At 46.1% G+C, this 23,374-nt stretch overlaps 1 protein-coding gene across 1 annotated transcript in view; it reads right to left on the bottom strand.

Annotated features, from left to right (window-relative positions):
- Prkca (protein kinase C alpha) overlaps positions 1–23,374 on the bottom strand; it is a 383,669-nt gene that overhangs the window by 73,020 nt on the left and 287,275 nt on the right. Inside the window, exons 6-8 of the mRNA XM_055592063.1 lie at positions 5,512–5,668; positions 4,416–4,550; positions 4,115–4,211 (exon numbers count right to left, since the gene is read on the bottom strand). Of these exons, the coding sequence (XP_055448038.1) occupies positions 4,115–4,211; positions 4,416–4,550; positions 5,512–5,668 (389 nt within the window). The remainder of the gene's footprint in view (positions 1–4,114; positions 4,212–4,415; positions 4,551–5,511; positions 5,669–23,374) is intronic.

Raw genomic sequence — 23,374 nt, forward strand, 5'->3', positions numbered from 1 at the left:
TGGCTGACTTCTACAGGGAAGACTTGCTAAGCCAGAGGCAACCCATCCTTGGGACCTCCTCCCCAGCTTAGCACTGACCGTTAGCCTGCAGTAGGAGCAGAGACCCAGGCTTGGGAGGAAATTTAGGAATACCTGGCTATGCTTAGCCTCTATAGGAGGCTTTGCAGAAGTGCAAAGCAGTAGAAGGTGTTATATTGTGTCTATTTCTCAGTAACTTCCCTACGACATCTCTGGGCCCACGGGCATGGAAGACAAACTCCATGGGAAGAAGGGCTATTTGTTCTGGTCGCTGCTGGAGCCTTACTTACTGAACAAATGAAAAGACATGTAATTCAGTTTGTGACATCAGGGACTATGTGTGCTTTATCCGAAGACAAACATAGACCAGATTAAAGGGCCACAGAGATACTTGCTCTGAATATTGTGGTCAAGGTCCTGGTTTGTGTTGTCTTTTGGGAAGATGAAATGCTCCAATAGAACCTGTAGGAAGGAGCATGGGCTTTTCCAGCCATCCTGGAATTTTTCCTTGGTTTCTAACAGCTACACTTGCTGATGATTCTGTTTGCCAAGATCCTAGAATCAACAGTTTAAATATGAAAAAAAAATCCATCTAATTATCTGATGGATAATGGTGGATAGAGCTGTCAGTGCTCATTTGATTTCTTTTATTTTTTTTAGACTGAGTGACTTTTGATGTCTTAGGGAAGGCTGTGAAAGCACAGCTTGTTGATACCAGGCACAGAGATGCCTGGGTATGACGAGATTACATAGCTATAATCCCAGCACTTGGGAGGCAGACAAGGACAGAAAAACTACCAGCATGGCCTACAAGCCATGCTGCAGCCCAGGATGGCTGCGGATCAGGCCCAAGGTATTGTAGATTCAACATTATGTCAAAAGGTTGGATCTCCTTGCTCTAGATACTGCGAGAGGCCCCTGAGACATGAGGCTTCTGGGAGGACCAGCAATTGCGTTGGGCTTCAGCCAGTGACAACTCAGCATTGAACTTGTATGCAGCTCAAGGGTCATAGCAGAAAGAATGCATGGGAGATGGACAGATGGCTGTCAGCTTATGTGAGCCGAGGGGTACTGAGGGATGCTGTCAGCAATGGGTCTAGGAATAGAGAAGGAATAATGTGGTGGGGGTTAAAGCTCCCAAACTACATCCTGACGCCGACTTACATGCTGTTTAGAAAGGCTGGCCAGCCACCCTGAAGATCTGCTTTTTCTGCCCTAGTGCATGCCTTGCGAACAGTGAGCACTGCGGGAAGGATTGCGACCCTCACACACATAGACCTGAGCACAGAACCACTACAGGACTGTGTGCCTGCCTGAGGTCACACCAGACGAGTCCAGTTAAACACACCGCAGAAGATGCCGTGGAATCCCAGCATCCTTCTGATTCCACCAGCTACTGCCTTCTCCCTCATCTCCGGCTGTAATATTGGCAAAACACTTGGCAAAGGAGCAGACACCATCTGAGGAAAATCCAGGAAACAAAGCCAAAGGATGTGCAAAGGAAATAGTGGGGTGTCGTTCATGCAGGTGTTCTGTCTAGGCATGGGATCAGAGGATTGGTATCCACTGCACCCAACCACTGAGGACCTCCCCTCTCCCCTGTGAGACTTTGTGGCCTCGGGCTAGTGCTCTCCTGTCAAGCCCAGCTCTCCTAGCAGGGAGATGGTGACAGACAGCACATTGTCTCCGTCTCCAAGAGTCATGCCTCGCTTTTGGCCTCAAGCCCTCCAGCCTATAATGTCTACCTAGAATATTTAACTTGGAACTGCTGACATTGGTAATGTGGTGGACCCATGGCTCAGAGACACAGGAAGCTAACACTCCAGGAAGCCATGGAAATGAAGCACCACAGCGGGTCAGTATTTCTCTATCAACAAGGCGGTTTCAGATTAGTTGCCTCAGTGACATGCCTGTGAAGCTCCAACAGTGTGAACTGGCTCATGAATCTGAAGAGCGACACGACAAACTTGGGGTGTGAGAGTCGGTAGAGCATGGCCGGTTTCTGCCCCGCCTGAGAGAGGCACCCAGTGTCCCAAAACTCCTTCCAGAAGGATCCATCCGTCACAGGGGTGGGTGACATTGGGAAGGGTGTCTGGGAGGTCTGTCTGGAGAGATAGTGTAGGACCAGGGTGTCCTATCTAGGGCTGGGGTGGAGGCAGACAACGAAGCAGGTGAAATAAAAGGGAAGGGTGGAGGTAGGGAGGGCTGAGCTTAGCAAATTCCGACTTCCAGGTTTGCATTAGACTCCCTTAGAGATCATAAGAACCTCGTTTCCCCATGTCTAGACATATACTTTCTGTCATTTGTGGTCTCTCCTGTAGGTTTAAAGATTTACATGGCTGTTTCTGTTTGGGTGCACATTAATGCATGGCTTGGAGCTGGAGTCACAGGTGGTTGTGAACTGCCTGACATGGGTGCTGGGAACCGAACTGTGGGCCTCTGGAAGAGTGCTCTTAACCACGGAGCCTCTGCTCCAGCCCCAGCTCCTGTAGTTTTTCGTAGTAGAGTCTGTGGGCTGATTATCACCAGATAGCTCTTATCTGAGTTGAAAGCAATAGATACATGCTTGACCCACACAGAACTGTGAGTTTTAATTGGCTGTCAACATGAGAAGAAACAAGAACATGTCATATAGAAAGAGCGGGACTTTTGCCTTCTCTTAAAGAACTAGAGACATGGCAGCGTGGGCTTCCTTGTGTGTTGACCAAGACCACATGGCCCTGAGAAACAGGAACCGTCACTTCTGTTTTTCTATTTTTGTGGTAATGGGGACAGATCCCGAGGCTTTGGGAATGCTAAGCAAGCACTCTACTACTGAGCAATGTCCCCAGTCTGGTTGCCATTTTTAGGTAGGTTCAAACTCCCCATTTCTCCCTTCTATTTCACCGGCCTGGGTGTCTGCTGTTACGTGTCATTTATTTAAAGTACTCATGACTTTAAATAAAGTCATTATTTCAATCATTTATGCTTCCAGGAGCCACGGAACCTGGCAGCCTGACCTTCAGTATTCCCACTGACTTCTTTCACCAAATATCATCAGCTTGAAGGTGGAAGTAATTTGAGCAATTTTCTATCCTTTGGAATTCAGCCCATCTGACATATTCTTTCTTTTGGCAACAACATAACCCTGCTAAGGACCATCAGCACCCATTTATTTCAGTGTTTTAGGAAAAACTCACTATTTATATATTCGTGTGTGTGTGTGTGTGTGTGTGTGTGTGTGTGTGTGTGTCGCTGTCTTTCGGTTGCTTTAGGAATTCTGATTTCCAGGGAATACTGTGTAGTCTATAGAGAAAGATTATCAGATAAAGATTATCAGACCATTTAATAAACTGATCAAATGGTCAGGTGCTAAGTAATTAGAGAAACAGAGAGCAGTAGAGATGGTGGCTGGGGTCCTAAGGCAGGGGTTTAGAGAGATGATGAGCTGAGATAGATGGAAAGCAATAGAGAAAAAGAAGAGGAGGGAAAGCAGAGGAAGGAAGGAGAAAGAGGGCAAATGAACCCAGGACAGAAGGCAAACACACAAGTCTACTCAGAATGAGAGCAGGAGTCTGCCTTGGCTAACCGAAGGCAAATAAAAAAATATAAAAATAAAAGAATTATAAAGAATAATAAACAGGAGCGTCTGCTGGAGCTCATCCCACAGAAGAAAATCAGGACAATTTTGCTTTCTATAAGGAATTCTTTTTTTCCAGATACTGGGATGGTCAGTAACTATAGGCAAATTTCTCCCTAGGAAATCCCCTCGGAGGCACACAGCCCTTCTCTGAGAGAGGAGATTGCATTCACAACCTTGCTGTCATCCCAATGTTGCACAAACCATTTTCTTATGCAGAAATCAATCATGCTCTCACCTCTGCGCTATTACCAGTCTTCAGTCTCCAAAGGACCAGACGCACAGAATGTCAACAGCTTGCAAATGAAAACAGTTACATATAACATTTGCGTTATTAAATGAAGTAAACAAGGGTTATCATGAAAATTGCTTTGTGCTCCCCAAGTGGAATGACAAGAATCAGGCCCTTCCTGAAGACATGTTTTGTAACACAGAGGAAAGACAATTTCCTGCCCATGGCTTCACAGGAATCCTCACCTCAAACTTCTGCCTGAGCTCCACGTTCCCTTCTTCATCACCTTCTGGAATGGGCACATTGTAGTATTCGCCCTCTTCTTGGTTGAGCAACTTGTACCTTCAAACACAGGGGGAGAAGGGAGGGTAAGGGCCAGTGAGTGGCTCCTTTCCCTCAGCTTCTAGTCAGGCTGTTGGAGAGATGACTCTATAGAGACCTCAGCCAGAACCCAATGGGGAGTGGTGGGCAAGAGCCAGTCTGTTCTTGGCTTCCCTCAGCCGCCCTGGGGTTTGGAGACATGATGGGTCTCGAGGGCTTCCTTACCATCCACTGGCTGGCATCTTCATCAGCTCTGAGACACCAAAGGAAAGGGAGCCCATGAAGTCATTCCGTGTCGTTCGATCCCAGTCCCAGATTTCTACAGACAGTCGTCGGTCTTTGTCTGAAGGTTTTAATTTGCTATGAAGACAAATGCATACACAATACACTAAGTCATCTCAATTGACTTGGAAGAAAACAACATGCCCACAGCTTGTGCCTGAAATTGACAGTACCTTCAATTTCCCTCTTGTGCCAAAAGGATCTCAGCCTTTCATACTAGCTAGCTACAAAAGCCCTATCTAGATCAAGAATCAGTAAACACTCACCTCTGGAAACTCACTGCTTATTTATATAAATAAAACTTTATTAGAACACAGCTTTGAACAATTTGTTTACACAGAAAGAATACAAATAAAGTTTTATTAGGACATAGCCTTGGCTATTTGTTTATGTATGATCTGTGGCTGCTTTGGCAGCAGAGACTGCATGAGCCACAGTGTCTAAATTGGAGACTTTCTGGCCCTTTCAGAGCAGAGCTCAGTGGCTCCGACAGACATCTTTCCTCACAGAGGAAGTGCTTCCTGCGTGTGTAGCCATGGGGAACCTTTTGTGCTCCCTGCTGTGTGATCCCTCACTATTCTTTATTCTCTCTTACCATTCTTTCCTTTCCTTCATCTCTGTTTTGGAATGCCAGTATTCTAAACCAAGCTCAAGGGTCACCTCCTTCAGGAACTTTTCCCTGCTTAGAGGTGAGTCTATCTTCCTTTTTTCTGTAGCAGTAGTACTTTCTACACCATGCATTCGCTGCTCCATGCGCAAAAATTGTTAAGTTCTTGCTTTATATCCTCTCCTAGCTCTTAAAAGAACTAAGTCCATCAAGTAATGGAACATATCTTACAGGTTTGTTACAGAGCGGGAAATGGTAATTTGGGGTTTGCATTTTACATAAACCCTGGTAAACCAAGCCACTATCAAACAGAGGTGATGGCAGCCTTTACCTAGAGATATCTGTCACCCCTCCAATTGTCTCTAACAATGGGGTGGGAAGTGTGTGGTGTGTGGGGGCAGAGCTTATCACAGGGCAGGGAGAAGCACTTACAACGTGAAGGACTCGTTCCACTGAGGATTCAGTGTGGAGCGGATGGTTTTGGTCTTCTGCTTGCTTTCATTCTTGGGGTCAGGAATAAGCTTCAGCTTCACATAAGGGTCCGAGAGACCATTGGGATCCATAGGGATTAGATTCTTTGCATCTCGTACTGTGAAGAGAAAAAGAAAAAAACAAATTATAAGAAAGGAACACTGACCTGCATGGACCACCATTGGTGTTGACACCATGCTGAGTCAGAGACCGACAAGGTAGTGTCTGTGGCACATGCCTGAAATCTCAGTGCTTGGAAGGCGGAGGTACAAGATGGCCCATGGCTATGTAACAAGTTTGAGACCATCCAGGCCGACATGAGGCCCTGTTTCAATCCTTCTCCTGAAAAGAAGATGCTGTCTGGGAGACGAGATTAATCAGAAGCCCGAGTCACTCAATATAAGGTTGTCGATCACTGACAGTCAGTTGGTGCCATGGGGGCCTCCAGGCTTAGCATCAGCCTAAACTAACAACAGGTAGCACATTCCAGTCCTAATAGAAATGCCCAAACCTGGGTCCCATTCAGACCTACGGAAGCAGAACATGCATCTTAACAAGACTGCTAAGCGACCTAGCTTTCTGCAGGGAAAGGGGACCCTTGCTCCATTTGGGCGACCAGCTGGCCGTGGCCCATGGTGCTAACATGCAATTCAGTGTCTACAAAGTGTTATCATTTTTCTTCATAAAATCTAGCAGATCCCAACTCTGGGTGTACCTTGGAATCCCTTGAGAAAGGAGCTAAAGTTTTAAAACTCAGAATTAAATTAGAATGAACTAGGGAGATGGCCCAACAACTGGTCTTTAAAAGATCCTGAATTCACCCTGTATTCCATGCTGGCCTTGAGCTCTTCCTGCCTCTGCCTCCTGTGTGCTGGGATTAAAGGCGTGTGCCACCATGGCTCAGTTAGGAACCACTGAGAATTAAGCTTGGGATTCAGGAGTTCTATCCAATGTACATCAACCATCACCCAGGAGCTCATTCCCAGGGCAGCGTCTTCTTCCTCACCTCAAAATCACAAACTTCGAATCCTCACTTTAACAGAACCCACAGGTGGCCCTAGTGCTTATTCTGGCCCAAGAAGCAATGACATGGGAATCAACACATGATTACAAAGAAAAGCCACTTCCTTCCCACCGGTGAACATGCTCTTAGATGGAGCTAGTGGTCTAAAGCCACTGCATGTCAATGCAACAAGTCAGTGTCTGTGATGATGACAGAGGTCATAAGTCTCTGTGTGTTGCAGTACATCGTCCTTGCTGTCCTCAAAAGGCATCTTTCTGATGAGGCAAATGTCTTTCCATCAGAGCCTTTCACTGGTCATGTATGATCATACACATCCAGCTGTGTGGAGACTCTACTACATAGGTTCTCCTAGAATGGCCCCTGGACCTGTAGTGTTAACATCGTTTACTGAATCAGAATTCCAGGAGGGTCCAGAGATCAAGCCTCCACGGTATGCAAAAGTTGAAAAACCAGTTTATACCGCCAGAAGAGCTACGGCCCACGAGCACAGATCATCGGTATGTATTGATTATGGAGAACTACAGAAGAAATTCAGAAGTTCCTGGAGCTGGCAGAGGGCAGGAAACAGAGGAGAGATGCTAAAGCATGGAGACATGCTAAAGACGCTGCGTCTTTAGACACAAATGTGGCAGCGTGTCGCTACAAGCAAACATCAAAGTCAAGCGTTGGCTGTGCTAGTTTGTGATCCCATCGTGTGCTGACTCCTGCTGGCCTACAGCCTACAGTCTTTCCCACCCAGCAGCTTTGACATAAGAATGTGACAGTGGGTACCGTGTTCAGATGGTCTGGGGTCAGGTGAGGTTGGCAGGCTACAGAGAAGCAGAGGCAGTCTTCCCCACAATGCCCCTGGGCTTCCGGAGCATTTCTTCCATGAGGTTCCATCTAGCCCCACTCAGCTTCAGGGCAGACAGAGCCCTGCAGCTCCATAGCTCTCATCCTTCACTGTGTAACCCTGAGCCTTGGGGCTGAAGTCCCCAAACCCACTTCTTTAACTGGGAAGATGTATAGGGCTGTAATTCTGGTGATGTAAACTTGTAAGAAAAAGGAAATGAAATAAAATAATGTATATGAAGTATCTTGTGTAGCCAGGGAACTTGTAGAGAGGGAGAAATGTTTGCATTGTGTGAATGTTCACAATATCCTGGGCATATTTAAAACTATCACTTATTTTTAATCACTTATTTTTTTTTGAGAACTTCATATATGAGTATAGTATTTACATTATTTCAACTCTTTCTCTCTCCATTGTAGATGAATGTCCCTCTCATCTACAGAAGCCACCGTCTCACAGCAGACTTCTGTGCTCTGGCCTATCTTTAGGCCCCTCTTCCTCAGTGTTTCCTGGGTCAGGTACAGCATCTTAGACTTGTCTCCATGAACCATTTACAAAATCTAAACGGAGTCAGAGTTCTTCCAGGACTCAGCCCCTCGAGAAGCCACGTGGGACTCCAAGGTTTGATTAATGAGGTACAGGAGGCCTAATCTCCAGCGACACCAAACTCCAGCATCGTGAAAGATAAAAGATGGGAGGGAGAAGTACAAGTCCCGAGAGCAATACAAAGGGGCCACATGCCTCTCTCATTGAGTTCTAGAGGGAGGCTGTGAAAATGCTTAGAAAGTCTGATGCTGTAGACTGCAGAAGGTCATATCCCAGAAGGGAGTGAGGGATCTCATCAGGGCCACCAAGAGTTCCAGGGTGGCCTCCTGCCACTTGCAGAATGACCACGACACCCACTTTCATATTTTCCATTCACTGCCTGTCAGTGAATAGACTCACTTAAGGCCAATCTTTTCTGAATGGTGATGAGCTGGGATCTTGATGGGACTTAGAGCCTCTGGTTTCCTGCTGAGATATTATCATCTAAGCTGAAAATAAAAAGAGTTATTGATTCCAAATGTCACTGAAGCAGACGGAGAGTCCAAATTTCAATTTCTTATTGTGGTGGGAAAGCAGCGTTCTGTTATTCATCGCAGGCGGGGCACGTGAAATAGATGCAACCGGGAGGTCCATCTGCTCGGAATTCAGGATGCCCATCTATGCCTTCTGGTTCTGCCTATTTGTGGCTATGGGTAAGACATTTAAGCCCATTTGGTGTGTTGAGGCCCAGGTATTTGGGCTTTTCCAGGCTCCCAGGTCAGAAGGTTTGATGGCCTGCTAGTGCTCCGGCCATCATATGCACACTCTGAGCATCACCCATATTTTGCTCAAAGTATAGGAAATTTGCTCAAGATATAGGAAATGAAAAACCAGGATTGTTGGCTTTACATAGTTCCCATGAGATTGAGCGCAATGAAAATCTGTGTGGTGTGTTTCTAGCTGGACGCAGTGGCAGAGGCCTGCTTTCTCCAGGCTACAAAGAGGAAATTAAGTGTGAGCATGTTAAGGATAGTCTAGCCTCCCCTGCATTACAGTGGAGATGAAAAGGAAATGGAGACAGCCTCGCTTCCTCATCGTATAATTTAATACTTTTAATGTCAGCTCAGAACCTTCAGAAACCTTCTCAAGCCACCAATAGTCCATGTTCCCAGTGTTACCCCCCCCGCCCCCCACAGGAAGCACAGTGGGAAAAAGGACATTCTGCCTTTGTTAGGGATGTAGAGCATCCCACAGTGACGGGTTGAAGGACAGTCTCAGCAAAGACCTCGCGGTTCCTCTTTTGTCTTTCATTTCTAACAGAACCAGTTTTTATCCACAGAATTAAAATAGAAAAGTAGCAAATCATGCCCCTTTGATAAGCCAACTATAGAGAATGAAATTTGTTGTTTTTTTTTCTTTCTGAATGTTGTTTTTTGCTTGTTTTTTAGATAGGGTTAGGGCCATACTATGCACACCTCACTAGTCTAGAACTCACTATGTAGAATAGGCTGGTCTTGAACTCACAGAGATCTGCCTGTCTCAGTCTCCCGAGCGCTAAGATTAAAGGTGTGCTCCACCACCTGGCTCAATTTAAGAAAGTCTGTCCATGAAAGCTGTGGAGATGGCTTAGTCAGTGAGGTGCTTGTATGCAAGCACAAAGAACCGAGTTTAGTCCCTAACACCAGTGGAGAAGCTGGGCCTGGCAATTACCGGAACCAACAGCAGGCAGCTCACCGCCATGTGTACATCCAGCTCCAGAGAGAGCTGATTCCTCTGATCTCTCACATGCACATAACCACCCAAAGATACATGCACACAATTAAAAAACAATTAATTTAAAAAACAAGGTGGAGAGTGGTTGAGGAAGACACTCAGTGTTGACCTTTGACCTCTAGATTCCCAAGAAACCCTCCACTCAAGGCCTGCCACGCTAACTAAGTTCCCAAGAGCAGTCCCCACACCTACAGTGCAGACACGCCTCTCCCCTGTGCGTAACCTGCAGAATCACTAACTGTGCTCCCTAGGGTCTGCACAAATGGGCCCAAAGCCCTGGTGAGGAACCCTGTAAGAAACCTGTCTCCTCAAAGCTCATTAACAGTTTTACAGCCATTGATACACTTGCTGAAGAAACTCATCTGTGCCATGGTATTGGCCATTTCAGAACGGGAAGTCTTTCCTGCCATTCCAGGACGCTAGCAGAAATGTAAACTGTTAATTATATTCATGCTTTTTGCCTGGAGGTGGCTGTTCTGAAATTATAGACTCTCAAGCCCAACGTTGAGGAAACCAAGCATTGGGACAGAGGTTATATCATTTCTGGATAAGGTGAGACATAATTTCTAGATAGGGCATATTCAAAAAGGGTTTGGGGGCTTGAGAACTACCCATGTGAACTGCCTGGTTCCCGTGGCTGAGCCCAGAGCATGCGTGTTCTATGTAAATGTTCAGGAGTGAGGAGAGAGAGGGGCAGAGGAGCAGTCTCACCAGATTGGAGGACTGTGTGGCCACATGGGACTGGAATTAGCACCTCGAGCTGATGGTTAATGTCAATATTTGAGTTGACAGGACCTGGATTCATCTGAAGGATGGCATGTCTCTGCTGTTATCTTAGCTATGTCAATTAAGATGGGAAGACCTGTGCTTGCACTGTCTCCTGGGCTGTGGCGATGAAGAAAGGGAACTGGGCACCTGGTTCAAGCTCTTGCTGCCTTGACTTCCCACCACGACTGATAATCCCTTGAACTGTGAGCTAAAACAAAGCCTTGTTTCCTTATCATAGTAACAGGAAAAGAAATTGAGGCATTGTCTCAGAAGAAAGAATGGAGCACAAGCCTTAGCCACAGGCCAGTGATTTTGCTCAGGTTCTGCTAGATAAGGAGAAAGAAGAGGCAAGGACTCGGGCAGGCAGGCCAACAGGTGGGGGTGACGTCACCAGGCTTTCTCTGATATAAGTGAGCTGCTCCCCATAGACCGGAGTCAGATTAGGGTCTGATGAGCACCCCAGAATGTTCAGGGAACAATGAGACACAAGCTGCTTGAACAGCTGCATCAGGCATGTCTGACTCCCATGGGCACAGTGACAAGACCCCATTCTGGGGTTACATTTTTGCCTGTCACCATTAGCTTTTTGGTCTCAGACAAGTTATCCAATCGCTCAGCCAGTTTATCTGTCTGTCACACGGGGGGTGACTGTGAAAATTAAATGCATTGTCACACGTAAAATGCTGTGAAGAGTACCTGGACTATGGTGTCACGTTGCTGCTGTTCTCACAAGAGTGTTGATATTGAGCCAGTATTTGCTCTTCGAATAACTGGCATCATTGTCATTGCTGCCACCACCGTCACCCAGGCCTCTTGTTTGAACCAAGAAGCCAGGCTGTTTCTTCAGGATGAAGAAACTAAGTATATTGGAGCTGGGGAGATGGCTCAAGCCATAACACACGCATGAGGACCTGAGGTTGGTTCCTCCAGAATCCATGTGAGAAAAAGAAAAGAAAAGAAAACAGCAACAACAAATAAAACCCAGGCATGGCAAGGCACGCTTATAACCCCAGTGCTGTGGAAGTGGAGACAGCAGAGTACCTAGGTCTTGCCAGCCTAGCCTACTCAGTGAGTCTCAGGCCAATGAAAGGCGTTATCACAAAAAGGAAGATGGGTGTAGCCTCTGGATACCCAAAGCTGACCTCTAGCCTCTATACATACATGTCCACACATACCTAGGCATGCATGCCAACACCCCCTCCCCCTTCACCTAACAACAGGAAAGAGACAGATGTACAAGCCTGGAATTTCCAGGCTACAGGGTAAGGCTGGAATACTCAGCTCCCAAGTGTTCCAAAATAATGTGGGATTAAAAAAAAAAAATCAATGCACTTCTTAATCCATCAGTGAAAGTTCCAGATGACCTCTTAGTTCAAAGGCTCTGTGCAGTGTGAATTATGAAGTACAAATGATGAAACCAACATTTATGACTATATCAGCCAGTGTAGAGGCCAGAGGGAGGCCAACCCCATAGAATGTACCCAGCATGCTCTCCCACCTCTTGGCATCCTTCTGGATTTTAAACTCACTCTGGGGTTGCCGTGGGGCACCATGGCTGGGAACAGGTCAGAGTGGAAGCACACGGGGCTCCCGAGGCTCCATCCACAGGCACATGAATTAGAGGCTGTGTGGAGCACACAGCTGCATCCTCTTGCCTGCAGCCTGGATGTGTCAGCGCTGACCAGCAGTAACCCTGCCCACTCAGGGTTCATAGCTACAGAGGGACATTGTTTGGCTATGCACAAAGATCAACTGCCTCTGAGTTCAACGACAAGTCAGCCCTTTAAATGATCTGTTTTGCTTTAGAAAATAATTCTCTATTTTTTTGCTGCTTTTTTTCTCCCCTTCTGAGAGCGCCCTTGTTCATGGCTTCTGCTTACAAGCCAACAGAAAGGACAAAGGCTTAAAACACAGACTCACTGTAAAAGCCAGGATTGTTCCCCTCCAGCTGACCCAATGGAGGCCTCCCACACCCACCCCTGTCCAACAGTTGAAAACAAGAGCAAACAAATTCTATAACCCCACTCCTCACCGTGTGTAAGCAAAAATCATGTTCTCTGACATAGCAGAAAAACAAGAGCAAGTTTTCGTTGCTTGAGATCACCAACAGCAACAGATGTGAACGCAAGACTTTCAGAGAGTGGGGGTAGGCAGATGAACACAGAAAATGGTGAAGTTTAGTATCCAAAGACCCTGGAGTCATGTGATATCAGGTGAGAAGAGGGTGGTGACAGACAAATCCAGGCATCACATCTTTGTAACAAAAGAGGACTTTCAAGTCGGGAAATTAGTTATTTGGATGACGATCAAATGCTTAGACTATCCTTTCAAAAACCACGGGCCTATCCATTGATTTCTTATGAAAATATGATCACATTTGCACATAAATTCAATACCAGAGAAACATGATAGAATTTCAGAGCTTAGGCAGAGATATGTGCCTAAGGAGGAAAGAGGAGGAAGAGAGGGTCAGGGAGAAAAGGAATGAGGGAAGAGAGAAAAGAGAAAAGCGGAGAGAGAGAGAGAGAGAGAGAGAGAGAGAGAGCAAGTAGTGAGAGCTCATGCCTGCCTGAAGAGGCATGAGGTACTGAGATTGAGGGTGAATGTAGGTCCTTGGTCCTCTGGTGTCTGAGAAGATAATAAACATCATGGTGGTAGAGGTAGCAGCCTTTTGGGAGAGATTATGAAGTGGCAGCCACTGTCTTGAGCTCATTACAGTGAGAAGATGCTGTGCTGTTGGGACCCAAGGCCAGACAAGAGGCTGGGTAACGCGTTCACTGCATAAGGCTAATGAGGGGCCAAGCCTGGACAGGCCTGTAATTTTGTAGATTCCCAAGCATCACTTGTCTCAGAACAGATACAGTCCCAGAGAAGAGGTGGTGAAATTGGCCTCAGCTAGGATGAGATGAGGGTGAAGAGACAAGACCAAATACCCTTCTTTAGAGGGGTGGGTGAAAGTGGGCAGAGCACAGAGGGCCAAGTGAACATACATACAACAGGATCAGGGTCAATCCAGGGCTGCCCCTGGATGAATGAAAAAAAAAAAAAAAGTATAGAACTGCATGTCTGGTTGATACCTCGAACTCGGCAAAGGCGACTCTAGTACCTGACTTGGAGTTGTGACCCTAGTGGCTTCTGGGATTCAATTGCCAAACTGACAAAATGTTTGGATTACGAGTGGGCTCTAATAGTGTCTGCTTCAGAACCAACAGGGACTGAATCGAGAAAGTCCCTGTCTTCCCGGAGACACAGATGAAGAGCGTATATTGGCACTGACAGCACAGAGGTCACAGGGGAAGCCCTAGCTGCTCTTGAAGAGAATCGGTTCCTCCAGGTTCCCGTATGTACTCAGTCACAGACAAACAGTGCCTGGAAGACAGGGGCAAAAGATAACAGAGGGCTAGCATTTGCTTGTAACACAAACCTAGAGGGAGGTAGAGACAGCGAGATCCCCGAGGCTTACTGGCCAGCCAGTCTAGACAATGAGTGAGCTACAGGACAGTGAAAGACCCTGACTCAAAAGTGAGTTCAGACCTGCACATACTCAGACCCTCATCTCATGCGCATTTGTGCTTGTTTCTTTTTTTCCTGCTCTGTATTCCAGGACAAGCCTGATAGACAGCCTCCTCCTCCTCAAAGCACCTGATTTGGCCACGACCCACACTTAAGTTCCCTAGGAACCATGAGCAAGCAGTGTGTAAGATTAGGCACCAATGGGCCACTCTTTATACTGCAAGCCACTCCAGAAACAGGAATTTTTAAAGAACGTGTGCTCGGGAGCACTGGGAGGCAATAGCTGACCTGCCTTCTGCTTCCAGGTAATGAATCTGTTCAAAAGCATCCCAGCTGGCCAATGGATGGGGTCAGGAGGGAGAAGCCTAGACAGCCAACTTGGTACATGTGGCTCTAGGGACACCTCAGAGTGCTCAGCTTTCTCCAAACCCAGCTTTCCTGGCATGTTGCTGGGAAGAACATGCTGTTCTTGAGGCTTGTTTGCGCCTTTCCTTTGGGCTTCGTCTGATGATGCTGAGGAGAAACTGTCTCTAAGAGGCTGCCAGTTCCAGCATGTGAGCCAGTTCCCTGCCAGGAGACAGAACTCCCTGCAAATGCTGATAGGGAAGCTGGTGGAGTGACAGATTGCTTCTGGAACAGGATTTGCTGAATGCCCTTCCCATGTGACGCTTTGGGGGTGGTCCAGCTGTCTAGCAATAAGGCAAGGTCCCTGTTTTGGGGATTCTGACACGGCCTCTTAAATGGTGCAGAGGGGCCGAGTCTTGACACAACTGGGGCGTGTCAGGGGTATGGTGGGCACACCATAATGGGGCCCTGTGGCAGAACCAAGCTCAGAGCGAGAGGTCGTCGAGAGTTCACAGGGAGCTCCAGTAGAGGAAAGGGTCTAGCAGGTTCCAGCTGGTTCACGTAGGAGAGGGCACAGTGAAGTGAAGTTCTCAGGCTACAATTCTTGAGGCACGCAGGCTTCAACTCTAGGTAATAGGGTGCCCTAAAACTTCCTGAGACACACACACTCTCTCTCTTGCTCTCTCTCTCTGCATGCACACACATACATGTAGAGGGTGCTGGAGGACAACCTTAGCTATTGCTCCTCAGATGCCATCAACCTTGTGATTTTGAGTCAGGGTCTCTCACTGACTTGACAAGCAAGGCTGGCCGGGCTGGTGAGTCTCAGAGATTCACTTGTATCAACATCCCCGGCACTGGGACTATAGGCACATGCCACCACCTTGCCTTTTCTTCCCTTATATAGGTTCTGGGGGGATCGAACTCAGGCCCTCATGCTTGCATGCTGTCATCCCAGCTCATTTGGTGTCTCCTTAAGCCCCAAGTGACTTAAAACACAAAATTACACTTTTTATGACATTTGAGGACACTCTTGGGCCCTAGCTGGAGGATATTTGTAGACTGAGCCCAGAACAGCTCTCTGAGGTCCACGGTAGCTGACTTCTCTCTTCATTCCCTGCAGAGCTTACGGGCCTGGGGAGCACATTGTCCTCCCAGGTTGGTCCCTCTCTGCCTGGGGACTGGGAGGATTTTACACTACAGCTTGGAAGGCCCCACTCAATTAATACACCGTAATTTCTCATCCCTGGGCGGTAGAACCAAGAGGTGGAGCTTAGAGAGGTCATTAGGTCAGGAGGATGGACCCCTCACAAATGGGATCTGTGCCCTTTGTAAAGTAGATTTTAGGGAGCTTGCTAGCTCCTTCTACCACACAAGGACCCAATGAGAATGGATTATTTCAAAACCAGGAAATGGGTTCTCAGCATAATGTGGCAGCTGCCAGTGCCTTGATCCTGCTCCTCCCAGCCTGAGACACAGATTCCTGTCACAACTAAACCACGGTTCCTGCTACAGAGGCCCGAATGGAGCAAAGCCACCTGGGAGTTGGGAGGGATCCAGACAATGGGGAACTGTCGGGGCTTGATGTTGGGTGGGAATTGCAATGGACACAGTAGTCCAGGGTGGCAAACGCATTCTCCGTTACTGTGAACTTGGGTCCTCCATGCATGGGCACCCAGTGTCGGGCAGCTCTGTCCAGCATGAAGAGGCAACTGATTCTTCAAACAAGTGACAAGGCAGAGTTGACACTGCAGACTACCAGAGGAAGGTGATAGGACTATGTGACCAGAGGCAGCAAGAACAAAGTACTACCGAGGGACTTCCCACCAGCCCTTCAGTGGCACTGGTTACAGTATTTTTGAGGATTCTGATATTAAACTAAATATAACTATATAACTATATATATAAACAATAATCACCAAAGGCTCCCACCATTTACTTCAACAAATACTTTGTTTGCTTTTTATTTCTGTTTTTGTTTTTGAGACATAATCTTGCTACGTAGCCCAGGCTGGCCCTGAACCTGCCATCCTCCTACTCTGCCTCCCCAGTGCTGGGTTTTGAACACCTGAGCACGGCACCTTGCTATGCATGCTCTAGTTAGTATCTGCTACACACATGAGTCTCTATACAACCTTTGCCCCGTGGTTCTGGATTCATGCTATCCCATCCCTGGGCACACCCTACCTGGAGCACAAGCCTTGCTTTAGCTACCTCATTTCCGCTTGTCCCTACTGTGGAACCCTACTGTGGAACCCTTTCCAGCCTCCTCCTAGCCCTGCCTATCAGCTCTGCAGACTGACAGAAACATGCAGACAGGGACTAAACACTTCCTCTCTAGGGTTCACATAGGGCAAGGTAGAAGCCACTAATGCCTAGTGGATTCTTGCTGACTGACAGAAGCCACTGCAGACAAGGCTTTTCAAGCCTCGTGCTTCAAGCTGCAGTTCACAGAGCATCCATTTGGAGGGACTCCAGCACAAGGGAAAAACCAAACAGGCCTTTTTCCAGGGAGGCTAAATCCAGGCCAAAAGGAGCCAAGTGCTTTCCCAGAAGACATAAAATGATTTGAAGACTCTCAGAGCGCTCAAAGACTAAGGGGGCATAGGATATATTGCTAGTTTTCATGGAAAAAAAAGGCATACAGAGCCGTTTGCTCTAGGTTTCTAGGCAAATCATTACATGTGAAACTTCGCTGGGTTTCAAGAAATAAGATGCAAAGGCATCTTTAGCAAAGAACAATTGTAGCTTAGGCATCAACAGACGATGCTCTGGTCACGATGGGTCTCGGCTGTCTGGCTTGCCCTGTTTGCTCTAATCACCCCGCGTCAAGCTTGCTGATACTGTCTGTTTACACGAGCACAGCTTCTGATTTGATCTCTTTCCTGTTAGCAAAACAATGACTCACAAGTTCTGTGATCTTTGTTTCCTTATTGCCAGAGTCGAGGGTGACGCCGAGCGATGCTGAGAATACACCTGCTCAGCTACCCCCTCCCACCGTGCATGACAGCAAACCTGAATCCAGGGACTTAGAAGTCCCTTGTTTAAAAACATAGTCATAGGATGTTCTGTCGTCATAAGGGTGGATTTCTGCTCCAGGAAACCCAGTGTCCCCAAATTATGAACCAGCAACTACTCAATCAAAGTCAGCTAAACAAATAATTTAATGGGCATGGTGTTCAATAGATAGTCCATGCTCTCCTCTCTCTCTTCTTCCCTTCTCTCTCCTTTTCCCTCTCTTCTCCTTTCTTCCTACTCTATCTCCTTTCTTTGATTTTGAGACAGTCTTACTATATAGCCCTGTTTGCCTTTGAACACAGCCTCCTCCTGCAGCCTCCTAAGTGCTGGGATAATAGGTTATTTATTACTCCAACCAAGTACCAGGCATGGAGATAACCTAGAAACCCCCCCCCCCCGCACACACACACAGGTGTAGCCCATGGCTGTTCAGTGTCCAAGTGGCTTCCATAGTAATGGGAAGAGGGACTGCCTCTGACATAAACTGATTGGCCTGCTCTTTGATCACCTCCCCCTGAGGGGGGTGCAGCCCTACCAGGCCACAGAAGATGACAATGCACTCCTGATGAGATTTGATAGACTAAGATCAGAAGGAAGGAGAGGGGGACCTCCCCTATCAGTGGACTTGGGGAGGGACATGTGCGAAGAAGGGAGAGGGAAGGTGGGGCTAGGAGGGGAGGAGGGAGGGGTTTATGTGGGGATACAAAGTGAATAAAGTATAACTGATAAAAGTTAAAAAAATAGATAGGTTATTATCTGTACCTGGAAATATTTTCTGCTTAAGGGTCTTGTAGGCCCAATGTATAGTCATTATACAATAATATAAACACATAAAGTATAAAGGAGAGAATTAAAAGCAATTGCACTTCCAACAGAAGAAAGGATTGATGTTAACATATTGTTACGTAGACTGACAGTCGCTCTCCTGTAAAGACATTTATAATATGATATTGACTGTAGTGTTGAGGAGAAAGCCCAGGGCCTTGTACATGCTAGGTGGGTGCTTTGTCACTGAGCCATATCTCCTGCCTGCAATACTTATTTTCTATAGAATTCATATTATTTTATGGTAGTATAAAATATCATCTTAATTAAAATTAATAAAGATTTTTTTAAATTAATGTCTGGCATTCTCTTTTGGAGCAATGATTTTAAATCTATGTTCGGTTTGGACATTTACATGGTTTAAAATTCCCCATCTTTGCATATAACATAGCAACTAATCATCTTCATAAATAAATTTCTGCTTTTCTTCTTAGCTTGCATTCTTAGAAGTGGAGTGAAAGATAAAAAGAAAAAAAAATAACCAGTCAAGACGCGATACATTGCCAAACGGCTCCCCCAAAAGTTGTACCAAAGTCCTACTAAAATCACATTAAGGATAAAGTGAGGAAAATAAAGAATAACATTGTGAGTTTGACTCTTTTGAGGTTTTTTGAGGCTTAACAGTCTTTCCTTATGGTTTGGAGCCATTTTAATGTCTTTTTCTGACTTATTACTCTGACAGGGTAATAAACAGGTTTCTTACTGGTCAGAGGGAGTGTTCAGATGTGTGTGACAGTGGTCTGTCCCTTTCCTTATTTGTCACACTCTGAGTTTAGATTTAATTCTGTAGGCTTCTAGAAACACATAGAAGCTTAACCTTTTACATAGTCAAAGCTACCAACATGTTTTCTTTCCATTTCTTTTAGGCTTATGAAATCCCTGCCCTTTCCAAGAGTAGTTAAGTATTCACCTATGTTTTCTTTCATTATTTTGTTTCTTTTTTTTCATATTTAACTTCCAAATCCATTTGAAATTTATTTTGGTGTAAAGCATGAGGAGAGATCTCATTTATTTGTTTATTTTTTTCTTCCAAACGTTTAGACAACTTTCCCAACAACATCTCTGGAATGAACCCTGCTTTTCTCACTGGTTCTGGATGCTTCTGTTTACTTATAAGCAGGCTCTGTTCTCAGGGCATCTGTTTTATCATCTTCAAGGTCCTGTTAGTTCCTGCAACAAGCCCACGTTTTAAAATGTTTTAAATTTCCAACATGTCTTAGAATCTGTCTGTAAGCTCTATGTCCACTGCCTGGAAAACCTCTGCGTTTCCTCAACGCTTGTAGTTTATGGATCTATAGTTGTTGCTGCTCTCATTGCTGTGATGAGGTACCTGACAAAGGCAGCTCCATAAACAGAGGGTTTGCTGTGGCCCACTGTTTTAGGGGACAGTCCCTCACAGTGGGGAACCCAGAGGCAGCGTCTGCAGTCAGGAAGCAGGAAAGCTCACTTTCTCCTTTTTATTCAGCTCAGCAAGCTGTTGATTTTCACTTTAGTTTTTGAGACTCTCCCAGAAAATCTAGGCTCACTGATTCAGCTGAAGGGAGCTCCAGCGACCCACCTGTCTGTGCGTCCCCATTGCTGGGCTAACAGGTGTTGAGTCAGCCTGCCTGACTTTTTATAGAGGACCAGACCTCCAGCTCTCATGCTGGCACAAGAAGCACTTTATTGACTGAGTCATCTCTGCTGCCCCAGTCCAGCCCGCTCTTAAAAGTCCCCACTTAATGGCTGCTTTTCCAATGCCACCCCCCTTTTGCCTCCTTGGCACTTCATTTTAGTGTTTGGCTACACTCTGCTTTGTTTGTATTTATCATTCCCATAACTGTAGAAGACATAGACACTGTGTGAATTCTACTGCGCACCTGAGAGATTCACGCCAAACATTTTTATCCAGCCTTTCTCTGATCATAAGAGCAGAGAATGAGATGGTGTTTTCTGACAACCCCCACCCCACCAAGATCAGGGAGAATCTACCATGCCCTGTCTTAAATCCCTCTGCCTTCTGTTCTAATCTCTGGTCCTGTGTCTATAAAACTACCCAGAGTTTGGGATCTCTGGCCATGTTATAATTTTATATGATTTGACTTTCCCAAAGTGGGGCTTTTCATTGACTTCATTTTGACCTCTTCAGTTTGCCTTCAGCCAACCCGGATTTTCTCCCCTTGTAACTCATATAATTCTGAAGGAACGGCATTTGTTTCCCCTTAGTAACTGAAGTTTTCCAGCGTGTCCTTTAATTGTGTACTCCTTTCTGTTGGTCTTGCCAAGGTAGAGTATATGCCTTCTTGTTTGATTGCTCTGTGTACACACATCTATTAGGTAGCATTGCTCCTTTCTGTCCAGTTTTCTTCTCTTACCCTAGGATAAAATGATCGAGCTACCTCCTGCTCTCAGCCTTCCATTTTTATTAAGCTCTTTTCCATCTCCACAGTTTCCTCGAGTCACCTGCACCCTGCAGCTCTGACAGCCCTTCCTATACCTCCTCTTTGGATTGTTGCTGCGAGTATTGAAATCTACATTTCCTTGCTGGCATTTGTATTTACTGGCCTCTATGTATCTTGCATGCCTCTGTGTACAGCAATTCATCATTAAACAAACAAACAAACAAACAAACAAACAAGTGCCAAAAACTTCACGTGTGCTCTTTCTCTATATCTTTTTCTTCAAGTGGCTTAATGTTCTTGTTTTACAGAGACTCCATCTTCTTGTTTTCTACTAAGGTTTATATGGAATTTCTCAACTAGCTTCTGATAAGCACTATTCTTTCAGTAAATCGTCACCATAATGTCTCCTGGGTTATAGTCCCTTCTTTTTATAACCCCCATCTCTCTCTATATATATGTTACAGATTTATTATTATTTTATTTAAGAAGTTTTTTTAATTCATATGTATGTGTGGTTTTGTGTGAGTATATGTCACATGTATGCAGGTACCCACAGGAGTCAGAAAGAGGACACTGGCATCCCTGGAGCTGGAGATACAAGCAGTTGTGAGCTGCCAGATGTGGATGCTGGGAGCACAACTCAGGTCTTCCGGGAGGGCAGTAAACACTCGTGACTGCTGAGGCATCTCTTCAGCCTTATCATTCAGTATATTTTAAGAACGGGTCATCGATTATGTGTATCTTTTCTTTCTTTACTCACCCTCAAGTGAGAAAGGTTGTAACTGACTTGGTATCTACCCTAAGATTCTGTGTTCTGCCTGCCTATTGACTGTCCGGTCTGCTTTAAGGATCTGCCCAGGATTTGCTTCTCTGGTGACTTATCTGGTACTCAGATTGATGCTCATGACATCTAGCTCCACGATTCGTGTGTTTCTCTATGCCAGGTGGGGCCATCAGTGGTTGGCGATTGCACCCCTGAGGTCCTCACTGCTGCAGAGGTTGTCACCTATGCTTCCATGCATTGTCCCTCCCTCCTGGGGTTCACGACCTGCAGATGTAATCTGCCAAAATCCTTCATAAGTTGAAATCTACTCTGTGATGAAGTCAGGATTTTGGACCTTGAGCTAAGCGAACCGCTGTAGTAAAGGAATTTCTTCCAGGCACAGCCGATCTGGCCAAAAGACCTCCTCAAGGTCCCCCTTTCAAACAGCATTAACACACGACTTTGGGGGCGTTATTTCCAACACATAAACTCAGGCCACATCATTTAGGAAGGGAAGAAAGCAAGTTCTTCTTGGAGAATCAACAGACTCCTTGATCTCTCAGTGCTGGATGAAAAAACAGCGTCTCCAAGTTCCTCGATGGAGACACAGGGCACCAAGAGCTCTAAAGCTTTCAAGACCAGCTCGTTCCTGGTAAAATTATATTCAAACAAGAAGAGGCTCCGAAGCGAACACCATCAGTGTCTGTGAGTCTGACCCCCCAGGGACGTGCCCAGGCATTTAACAGGAGCATAGTGGTCTCTACCTTGGGACAATCCAGCAATTCTAGACTGATGCCACTGAGCATTTGTCTAATCTTGTTACAATCTCGTGTCCACCAGGCAGTGTTCTGAGTCCCCTGGGGTCAGTCATGAGATAGAGAAGGACGACACGGGTGGATATTATACAGCCTATAGGACAGCATTTTAAATGGCAAATCAATCAATTGGGCTCATTATAATTACTCTGTCTAGGATCTTGGCTACAGAGAGATTGCTCAGTTTATCAACAAGCAGTGGAAAATTCTATTGTTTTCTATAAATCAATAAACTGGCATCTTGCTAAGGCATCCCGTCAAGACTGCGTTTGACTTAGTCTCCAGGGATTTAGCATCTTCTGGAAGGTAATAAGAGTGAACCTCAAGGCCTCCAACATGGAAGGCAGGATGTTCCCACTCCAGTCTTCAGAGGCTACTCTCTCCTAACATGTGGTCTGTTTTGAGGAGTAGAGAGAGCCCTAGCTTTACTAACTTTCCTGACATCATTCTGAACATGGCAGCTCAGTCCATTATTCCATTTTAACCTAACCAATTGCAAGGCTAGAACAGGTAACAACCAGTTACCTGCGGCACTGTGATGACGCCCAGCCCCAGAAGCCTGGTGGAGGACCCCTTGATGCAAGTATCTGTAGGCTCTCTGTGGTCTTAGAGAGTGTGACTCAAGATGCCAGTGCATGTGTGTGTGTGTGTGTGTGTATGTGTGTGTGTGTGTGTGAGAGAGAGAGAGAGAGAGAGAGAGAGAGAGAGAGAGAGAGAGACTGCAATCTCATTTGAACATAGACTAGAAGGTGAGGTGATAAACATAGCTGTATTCTCATGGAACTCCCCAGAGCGCAGACTAGAAATGTCCCCCTTGAGATTAAGTTCTGACTCCACATCTGCACCTCGGAAACTTCCGCAAATCATCCAGGCCTCCATTTCTTCACGTGTATCTGAAAGATACACATTTCCTCATGTGTGTCACCCAACAGGACCTCTTGAATATTAAGTGAAATTACGCAAAAGAAAAAAACCAACTTGACGTACTTCTTGCCATACTATAAAGATTTAATTGCTCTTAACTTTGTTATTAATAATGTTATTAATCTTGTTGGCATCATCCGAGGAAGCTCTCACCGTCACGTGCGCACACTTTGCTCCAGGTACCAGACACCATTATAAGCTTAGGGATCCCACAGTCAGTGTGTGGCCTTGTTTGCAAGGTACCAGTGCTCCAAGGAAACACAGCTTTCCCCCTCAGGAGCTGGTGTATAAAGCTGGGTGACACCCTCGGCCACAGGG

This window comes from Psammomys obesus, unplaced genomic scaffold (assembly GCF_907164565.1).
Source record: "Psammomys obesus unplaced genomic scaffold, mPsaObe1.curated_primary_1811, whole genome shotgun sequence".
NCBI classification, from domain to species: Eukaryota; Metazoa; Chordata; class Mammalia; order Rodentia; family Muridae; genus Psammomys; species Psammomys obesus.